Source organism: Electrophorus electricus, chromosome 6 (genome assembly GCF_041902795.1).
Source record: "Electrophorus electricus isolate QZ-2024a chromosome 6, ASM4190279v1, whole genome shotgun sequence".
NCBI lineage: Eukaryota > Metazoa > Chordata > Actinopteri > Gymnotiformes > Gymnotidae > Electrophorus > Electrophorus electricus.
Genome location: NC_137502.1, coordinates 14,927,267 through 14,937,475, shown reverse-complemented (window position 1 = coordinate 14,937,475; position 10,209 = coordinate 14,927,267). Strand labels below are relative to the sequence as shown.

The window sequence follows — 10,209 nt, the reverse complement described above, 5'->3', positions numbered from 1 at the left end:
AAATGTAAACAGCATTTAACATCATATAACCGTATTTATTATCAACATTAAAACAGCCAAACATCCTTTTATTTATTGCCTTTCTAATTATTATTATTATTATTATTATTATTATTATTATTATTACAAAACATGCTAAGATCATGTCACTTTCTTCTTCTTTTACACTAACATGCATTCTGGAATATGCATTACCATACACCATAGAAGCTCGTATCTTTAGGGTAGAATTAAAATATTCTTGAACATTGTATACAGCAAAGAAAAGGGATCACATTAACTAATAACCTGTTTTATTTTCCAAGCCCAAGTAGGCTTAGTACCTGACTAGTATTTCTCTTACATCAACATTACATCTATATACATGCTATAACCAAACTTACTTTTGATAACGTTTTATTTATTGTGTTAATACAGTATGCATGTGTAGTATTTCTTATCATATATCAAACAAATATTTTTCACAGTTTCAGTGACTTTCTTCGAGTCGGAATGTCTCTGTGCCAAGGTTGATTTATCACTCCCGCGCCCCAAGTAGCTTCGGCGCTGCAGCGCCCCCATTCGACTTTGTTTTTTGTTTCCGTTGTCAAGGAAGCGCGTCTGTGGTTGCCAATATGACAAACTGTTGAAGGTCTACATTTTTTGCTAAGGTTTTAGCTAAGTAATTAACAGTTATTAATAGTGTTGGCAGAGTCCTGAAACGAAGACTTGTGCAACGCCAACTAAAAAAGCAACCGCTTACTGCTGGAGATATTTATGAAGTATAAAGTATAGCCTGCGAACGTAAGGGCTCGGATGCAGGTGAGCTAGCCAGCTCGACCTCCTGTCCGCCGGATAGCTAGCTAGCTACCATGACATAACAGCTAGCTAGCTGTTATTGGCAACCCGACCCAGATGATGTACCTTAGTGCCAGTCCTGCCTCTTTAACAGTAGTAAAACGAAATGATTTTTCAGCTATCCCGTCCGGGTCTGGACCTCCAACATCACCATGACGCGACTTGTCTTGTTTGGATGAGGACAAGGATGTTGAAACCCGAAAGCTAAGGAAGCTCACCGGCTTGCCATCCTACCATTCGGGATGCAAGTCCTGAAAGAACCTCTCTTCTATTCGTATCCTTTTTGACGCTTTATCGTTGTTTTATGTATGGCATTCCCTGAAACAGTGTCATTCTAGATATATGGGAGTTTTTTAACTTCTGTGTGTAGCAGGCTACATAAAAAGGAATGAGAATCCAGCTATTTTAATTAGCTAGGTAGCTACTTTGTTAACTTGACAATTTTACTAATCATGAGGTAAGGTAGATTACGTCTTAGCTGTGATATAGCTGTAGGTTAAGAGTTATATAAAACTATAATGGTAGACCTGGCCTATGTTTTATCAATATGAGGGATGAATCCTGTAACAACCATTAAATGTTTTGTGGTCATTCTTTTCATGCTTTATTCTTGTTCTTTTAAAATTAGGCTACCTGTAAATGATGGCCTATTTTAAAATTGCTCTTTTCAAATTCTCCAGAGCACACTTTCTTAACCTGGCATCACATTAGAAGCATTAGGTCCGGTGTGGATGGGGAGGTTGAGGATGACAACGAATTACTGTTTCAGGAACAGAAGTCTTGTCGTGCTCGTGCCCGCAAATTCTCCTTGGAAACAAATCGACGCAGAAAGTGAGATCATGCATCACATACATGGTTTACTGTGTTGCCCATGCATAGGGGAATTAGAGATACAATTAGAATTAGAGAACTGCTATCTGATTGTTATCAGACCTTTATATTAAAATCTAGACCAACTATAAGTGCATGACTCAGAAACAAATCTAGCATAAGTGAACAAAATAAGTGAATGGAAATAAATAAATCTATACACACATACATGCATAAAGAATAAGCATTAATAATGGTAAATGCACAGTTAGCATGTGACTACCAGCCAGGCAGGGTAAAAGTAGTGCCTTGATGCTGTTGTTGGAAGTGACCTACAGCTTACTCTCCACCAGCATCTTAGGTTTCTGACCCAGTGACTACCCCCAAAGTCAATGAAAGACAACCTAGCGCTCCAGCCACAGATACTGTTACTCAACACTTTAGTTGTCATCTAGGATTTGCTCTCTTGAAATAGATCTCCTAATCATCTAATGACTAAGACTAAAGTAACTTATAATAGGCATCAGTGAGTGGGTTAGGCATGCACACGAGCCCTGCTCTTAAAAGAACAAACCACTTTGAAGCATAAATCCTGTTAATTTTATAAGACACTAATTCTGGTATGAGACAGCAGTTCCTTAAGGATGAGGCTGCAGGTGTGCAAAAGCCAATTAATGTCTTTGTGTGTGTACACTACAGCAGTAGCTGAGCTGTACTCCTCTGGTCTTTGGAATGAACATTACAGTAAATCCTACTAGATATATTCCTATTACTTTTGGTTTCATACTACTGTATGGTCTTTACACATAAGACCAAGTTTGCATGTATTGCTTTGTGTCTGTTATAGGCTTGGCATTTGTAAACTGGTGTTTCCATTACCAAATTATTTCTATTGAAATGGCATCTTTGAGAGTGCTTCAGTTTCTCTCAGCTCCACTAACACAATGACAGCTCACACAATGAGATGATATTGCCAGTGGAATCAAGCTTTCATTTGCCTTATCCCCTCATTTCATATTTAGATGCTTTTACTTTAATATTCCTTTTGTCTGGTAATCTCTCTTCCTGTCTTTTTCTCACTCTCCATCTTTGTCAGTCACTCTTTCTCTGTCTCTCTCTCTCTCGCTCTCTCTCTCTCTCTCTCTCTCTCTCTCTCTCTCTCTCTCTCTCTCTCTCACTCAGGGCTCTGGAAGAGAGGAGAAGGCAGTGGGATGTCCAGGAGCAGTTACTGCGGGAGAATATTTTGCAGCAGCGCAAGCAGAGATTACTGGAGGACACAGAGCGGTTTCAAAGAGCACACCTCCCACCTTCACAGAAGAGGAGACCAGGTCAGCTCATCATACCATCAAGGCTGGCCCACCCCAGCCCACCCTGACCCTATCCTAGCCCATCCTAGCCTACCCTGACCCCTTTGTCAGAATGAACTATACTCTTTGTTGACTTTTATAGCTTGGATTGTTGGAACTGTAACTAGAGTAACTGAGCCATTGTATATACTTATAAATAGAATTATTATCATTATAAATCATGGGTGTTTAACATTAATGAATTTCTTTGTGCCATAGCCTCTAGTAAAGCAGCAGTCAACTTGGATGAAGCACTCAGTCATATTCACGGGGCCTTGGGCTCATATGCTTATCAGTCTTCATTCTTATCTAGTGCCTCCAACCTTAGCAGGTGGGCAACTTTACCATTCATATCAATGCAGCTACTACAAATAATGAACTTTTCATTCAATCTATGTCAGATTTTCTGTTTATTCTGCTAATTTTGTCTTTCAAACATATCAAACTGCTTGTTGTTGTGCTACTTTTTATATATATATTTTTGTAAACAAATATCTTTTGTTTGCCTGACAGTGAATCTGCCCAATGCAAAGTTCTTTCCCTGTTATGTTTCTCACACTACAAGGTGAGAAACAATTCTCACTTCCTAGTCATGCTGTCGTTTTGCATAGGAGTGGCACTTCCTCAGCGAAGCCACCAGGGGGCTCTAGTGGCTCTCGCAACCTTCGAGCGCATTCTGCGGCTGAAACCTATGTCAAGCTCGTGCAGGAGAGAAACTCAGGTGACTTTAGGACCAGCCAGCTGCAGGAGGCCGAGCTTCCAGTGGAGGACTCTGAACAGGCCCGTCTACAGGTCAGCTTTTAACTACTGTTGCACAGCACAGAACAATTTCAGTGTGCCTGTTTGATTTTCTGGTGATTTTAAATATTTTTACATTATCTGACCTAATCTTGAACTTTCAGAAGTGAAAATTTGAATTTCTTGAAAATATAATTTTTCACTATTCCACATTTGTACAGATTTGTGCATTAAGATTAGCTGAGAGGTATTCTAATAGTTTAGTATCTCCTGATACTGGCACACTGACCACATTTTTGTAAGATGCACCCCTCCCTTTTAATCTCTTATTGTTTTATCTTATCCACCTGTAACCCAGAAATGGCCAGATGTAACAACCATGGTAAAAATAACTGAAAAAAAGAAACAAGTTTGACACTAACACTGATGCATAATCTAATAATAAATATTAGTAATGAATCTGTTGTCTCATGGCCTTCGGCCTTGTGACATTGATCGCAGCGCTCCAGTTCCAGTATCTCACAGTATAGCACTTCCACTCATGAATTGTGTGGGTGTTTGATGGGAAGTATATGGGTGTGTGTTCAGGGTGTGTGGTTTAGTGTTAAGAGGACACTGGAGTGAGTTTGTATTGGTTTGTATTAGGAACATTCTGAAATTAGTTGACTCACTAGGTCACACACACAACCACACACTCACACACCTACCCACACCCTCTCTCACACACTCACACACACACCCACACCCTCTCATTCACACTCACACATGTACAAAAAAAAATTCTCACTCACACATACTCTCTCAAACTCGAATGCTACCTATGCTGAATGGAGGCTAGTACATAATCCTGTAAATCCAAACAGACCAGGACAGGGCTTCTACAACCCTACTTGGAACTGAGGAGGCAAAACAACTATGAAATTGTGTATCTTCTATTCTCAACCTAGTTATCCTTATGGAATTTATTGGTGGACAATTATAAATATTATTCCCTTGAAAACCAACCGGTGGGAATCCTGGAAAATCCCATATTAAGATCCACCTACCTGCTGTTTTCCCATCCCAAGTCTAATAACTACTTACACCATAGACCTGTTTTATTTATGGTAATATGGCTATAATTCATAGTATTGTGCCCAGTGTTTTTAAAAAATCAGCTTTCAGCTTTCCTTCCCACATTACTTTTGTGAAAATCTAATAGATATGACTGCTTTTCCTCATGTTTTTTTGGTCATGCATGTAGCACAACTGTGATATTTAATGGCATTCTGCAATTTTAAATGTAATATGTGCTCAGTCACATATATTACTATCATCAATTAAACTAAGTAGTTTATTGTCCTGTTGCCTTGATTTCAGGAGCATAATGATGCTGTCTTTAGCTGTACAGAAAGCCTTTCTAGCCTGGATAGCCTGGAGCCTGCCCCAGAGCTTCTCCATAAGGTCCATGGTGACAACCCCACCTGCTGCCCTAGCTCCTCTCTGGGACTGCTGGAGGTCCAGGATGCCAAGAGACCCTCATCACCCCAGGGGCGGCTCAACTGTCCATCATCCAACAATCCACCAAGGAGGTTCCTGGAGGAGGTGTTAAGTCAGCAGGGCATCCCCTGTTCTAGGCCACTATCGCCTGTGCTTAGAGATGATGAGTCATCGGGTGAAGAGCAGAGCGTCCAGGATCTCACACATGCAGTGGAGCAGTGCAGCCTGGCGGGGCAGTCCCAGGGCCCCTACACGCAGGCTACTCCCAGCCGTCAGCAGGACTCGGGTGCTAACGCAGGACATATGACTTCCTCTTATGGCTGGGCTGTTCAAGGGAATACTGAAAGAGACAAAGGCTCTGTAGTTACCCCCTGCAAAACACAGACCGCACCAGATACAACACCTCTGGAATTCTCCAGGCTGATTCAGGAGTCAAACTCTTCCATCCCGATGAAAGCACCGGAGGGGAAACATGCGAAACATCCACCGGTGACGGATGCTGCCTGCAGATATGGAAAGGGAGAGGATTTATTCTGTGTCTCTTCTGGCACTGCTGCCAGTCTAAATGCTCCAAGTGTTGGGAACCCAGCCTTACTGAAAGCAGCAATGGATGGTTCTTTCCAGTCCCATAGGAGTGAAACAGATGGAGATGGCATCATTTCCAAGAGAGAAGCCAGACTCGAGAGCTATGTGGAGAGGTGTAAAAGAGGAGATCCTTTGGTTCCAATTGATGAATGCACTGATGTGCGAGTGAGAGAGGCTGCTATTCCCAAGTCTTCCAGTACCACAGAAGAGCCAGAGTGGATGTCAGCAAAGTCTGTGGCCAGCCCCCCAACCCGCCGAAGTGGTGACGTGCGCTTCCTCAAAGGGATTCTTAAGAAGCAGTCCAAGTATGTGACAAGAAATGTCAAACTCTCTCATAGGCCAGAGCATTTCGTTTTCACCAGACAAGTAGCCATGTCTATCAGAGACAGCATGGAGCTTGCCAGGGCGAAGGTCCGAGAGCCAGACAGCAACGAGGGAATGAAGAAGAAACTGCGCTGGTTTGACGAGGTGAACGGCAATGAGGAAGAGGATGAGGGAGGAGTCGGAAGCAAGCCTCCAGCAACTAAAAATCAACTAAATCGTCCACCTCAACAGCCTTTACCAGATCACCTGCAGGGACCATACCGCTCAGCCTATCTAAACGTACCCACAGCCATACCAAAGACCAGTATGACTTCCACTGGACCAGACAGCACCAGGCAGGCCTGGGCAGATGGTGGATACCAGGAGGGAAGGCAGCAGGTGCGAGAGGAGTCCAGGCCCAAGAGAGCAGCTCCTCATGTGGCTGCACCCCGAGTTATCCGGAGGGTGCGCTCAGGCCACGTTTCTTCTCGGGCCAGGAGGGGCACCATAATCAGGCCACAGTCCACTAGCGAGGCACAACACGTGATCGCAACCCAGGGGGTGACCATGGTGCCTCGACCCCCTCCTCGATCTGAGGTGGTGGAGGATGGCTCAAACAAGGCCCTCTTAAACATCACCAGGACAGCTTACAATGAAGACTGCCCCACTGGCAAACCGGGGCTGGTGTCAGAGGAGGCTGCTTGTAAGAACAGTCTAGACAGTCAGCCTCTACCTCTGCGACATGTCCTCCAAACAGAGGAGGCCAGTCCATTTTCCCCAGCACAACCCTCCTATGCCTACACATACGAGACAGTGGCCAAAGGCGTCTATGCCCTCTTCCAGTCGAACACCGAGGTAGGAGGCGCCAAGAGTGGGCCCCCATGTGAGAAGAACGGCATCTGCTTGGATCGCACACCAACAGATGAGGAGATCTCACTGCTGTGGCATGGAGTTCGTAGTGCTTTAGCCAGCAAAGATGGTAATACAGCCCCAACCTGCCTCACAACACAGGCATGTTTATTTAGGTCAGTCTTAGAACTACCATTGTCAAATGTGACAGATTGTGGTGTGTTACTATTCCAGCTCATCCACTTACTGCGTGACTGTTTCTTTAAGTTGCGATTCTTCAGAAACCCTGAAAAGTGATTGGCTAAAAATGAAAGCATGCACTGAGCTAGATGTACAGGCTTTTTACATACTTGAAGGTTTCAGTCTACCGATACTGAACACACTCAGACAGCAGTGTTCCGCATGTTCACCTGCTGTTGGAACAAAATCCATCTTCTTTCCATTGCAGATATTGTACATTCCAGGAATATAATAAGACTAACAGCTTTCATATAGTCAGACATGAGACCCTTGAAAGAACTGAGCTCTCTTTGTGCATTAGCAGGTTCAGAAACTTTGCTCAAGATTCTTCGGGGGTATTTTTGTAGTCTTTGGAAAAGGTTATTTTTGGTTGAATCAGTAGGGCCTGTTTGCTTTGGCCTCATGTACAACATTGCACTACTTATGGGATTACTGCTCTGCTAAATGGATCCATATAATAGTGGGAGCATTATTCATGTAGGGTCTCTTTATATTGTTATATTAGGCTTCAAGAACTTCTGAATTATAACAGAGCATTCAAAAGATATAGCAAATGAGAAGGGTTTTTTGAGGCCTTTCCTTTAAACTATCATTTCTTTTCCCTCTCTGTCTCTCTTTATCTCTCCTTCTCTCTCTTTATCTATCTCTCCCTCTCTGCCTCTTTCTGTCCTTCTTTTGAAATCAACCTAGGTGAGCCTCGAAGCTTCCTGACTAATGGCCCGTTGTCTGCTTCTGCTCAAGCCCGTGCCAATTTGTCCCATGTTGCTGTCAGTGGCATCAAAGCAGTCACAAGAATGGGGGGCATTTTTCTCACCCCTTCCAACAGTAAGTAGCCAAAGGTTCAAACCAGTAACTTAATCAAAAACATCCCAAAAACCTGTTTATTAATTGTAAAATGATCATTTAGAATTTACATTGCTAACTTTGCACTGCACAGTAGGTTTAAATAGGTAGGTTTATATAAGTAGGTATCTTATCCTAGGAATTGGAGGAAGATTGGCCTCGAGCAGTGAAAGGGTCTTTTCATGTTCTGATGAATGCCTAATTATAGTGTTGTTTCCATTCTTGCATCCTGCCAACCAGCGAGGACTCCAGTGAGGAGACCTACTGTGGAGAATACTATGGTAAAGAGCAGAACACATATTGATCATGGCAGGAGCCAAGCTGCAGCACCAGGGGACAGGTGCAAGTCTCGTTTTTTTTATCAGGTACGCACACACACACACACACACACACACACACACACACACACACACACACACACACACACATATATGCATATATATATATATATATATATATATATATATATATATACACTACCCTAACAGGGAGAGCTGAGTTCTTCCAGCTCCAACATTGCCCCTCACCAAGACAGCCTCATTTACAATGGCAGGGATTCCCAATCCAGTGCACATTTTAATATGCTCTAGCTGTTCAGGTAATCAGGGTGTGTAGGTTGAGTCTAAAGCTATTCATTTAGTATTAAGGTGATTCTGGTGTGCTGTCATAGAAAAAATATGGGCTGGCTCAGGGGCCCTTCAAGACAAGGAACCTCTGGTCAAGTGGATTATAATCCATGATATTTGTACGGGGTTGTACATTTGGATTAAAAACTTCATGTAATGTTTGTGACTGTTGCTTTTAAGTTCTCATGAATACTTTTGGTCCTACAGGCTATAGTGCCAATAAGTGGATACAAGACTGACCAGATAGTGCATGATGAAGGTATTGTTTGTTACTATGAATTCTTAATATACAGTACACAGTGCAGATAGATAACAATGAGCAATATAAAATATATCTTTAGTTAGTTCAAGCCCCATAATCTGGTGATTGAAAAGCATTCTGACCATGCTGTTGTATCTAATAACAGCATATTAATAATCCCCAGTATTAAAACCATATATTTAAAACAATGATCAGCTTCGCTTTTTTTTGTTTCTTTGCAGAACTCTTATAAATAGGGTCTTTACACTCTACATCATGCACTATCATGGGGTTTACCTCCTGGTTTCCTTCTTCTCTGCCTCCCCACCTCTCTGATAGGCCCAGTAGTAATGGAGAGCGATGGGCAGGCGGCCCTGGACGTGGCTCAATCCCAGAGGGCCGGCTTGGTTCAGCAGAAGCGAGGCCAGGCGTTCGGCCTCAGTGCCCTCTCACTGGAGGAGCAGAAGCTCCTGCAGTCCCTCGACAGGCTGAACGAGCGCCTGCACAGTAAGTGTCACCCTCTCTCACCATCACATTAGTAGGGCTGGGCAGGACAGCTTTCGAGTTAAAAATACACTGGATGTGCATTTGTCTGTACATCATGTGTAGCTTAGATGATTTTTTAAAAAGGCTATTCATCAAGTTAATTACAATAGCAATAAAAGTTCAGAGGTGCAGCCATTAATGTGACCAGTTTAGAAATGATGGAGGTTTTCTTTGTAATGAACAGATGTGCAGGATGTGGCTATGTGTAACGCTGCACTCAAGGGTGTCTTTGCCCTGGACCCTGCATATGTGAGTACCCTTACCATGCTCGCCTTCCCACTGGCCTGACAGGAGATGCCATCCTTACTCTCAACCCTCTCGCATTGTCTCTGTGACTCCTGGCAGAACCAGTCGCCCCAGCCAAGTGAGGCTTTGGGTGTTACCCTGCACCGATACCATGTGGGCTCAGCCGACAGCCGCTCCCGCACTCACAGACGCTACTGACTTCAGCTCCCAGAATGCACCTCTCTCTCTGCCTGCTGCTGGTGGCCTGCCCCTTCCTCACAAGCACTTTATCATTTTAACTTACACCAAATCAAACAGGCAGGCAGTATTGCTGGGCAGGATAGTTTTTGAATCGATTGTCTTTGTAGACTTTTGTTTAGATTGAAATTTATAACTAGGCTGCTGTAAAATAACAGCCATATAGACCATATTAAAAACAATATTTACATTTGCTTGAGATTAATGAAGATAATTTCATGTGTGGTTTGCTCCCTAGTTAGTACAAATCTTATTTTTGTATTTTGAGGTCATTTATTTTCAG

The 10,209-nt window shown here is 43.0% G+C and overlaps 1 protein-coding gene across 4 annotated transcripts; it reads left to right on the top strand.

Annotated features, from left to right (window-relative positions):
* The first annotated feature begins 426 nt into the window (after window positions 1-426).
* Window positions 427-10,209, top strand: cep126 (centrosomal protein 126). Of its 4 annotated transcripts, XM_027012752.3 has the most exons (13): window positions 434-801; window positions 956-1,111; window positions 1,549-1,668; window positions 2,830-2,975; window positions 3,213-3,324; window positions 3,605-3,785; window positions 5,091-7,077; window positions 7,878-8,012; window positions 8,271-8,395; window positions 8,864-8,915; window positions 9,237-9,404; window positions 9,628-9,692; window positions 9,789-10,209. In XM_027012752.3, the coding sequence occupies exons 2-13, from the start codon at window positions 1,080-1,082 to the stop codon at window positions 9,885-9,887; spliced, it is 3,222 nt and encodes a 1,073-aa protein (XP_026868553.2). In that variant the 5' UTR covers window positions 434-801; window positions 956-1,079; the 3' UTR covers window positions 9,888-10,209. The 4 variants fall into 4 exon arrangements, with proteins under 4 accessions (XP_081572934.1, XP_026868553.2, XP_081572931.1 ...); XM_081716805.1 differs by having other exon boundaries at window positions 434-1,111; XM_081716806.1 differs by lacking the exons at window positions 434-801; window positions 956-1,111; window positions 3,213-3,324 and having other exon boundaries at window positions 1,555-1,668; window positions 2,744-2,975.

Excerpts from the sequence above, each read along its gene's own strand:
- cep126 (XM_027012752.3), top strand. The coding sequence starts at position 1,080 with ATGCAAGTCCTGAAAGAACCTCTCTTCTATTC. Across the intron at positions 7,078-7,877 it reads TGCTTTAGCCAGCAAAGATG|GTGAGCCTCGAAGCTTCCTG; the intron begins GTAATACAGCCC and ends AAATCAACCTAG. Across the intron at positions 9,405-9,627 it reads GCTGAACGAGCGCCTGCACA|ATGTGCAGGATGTGGCTATG; the intron begins GTAAGTGTCACC and ends TGTAATGAACAG.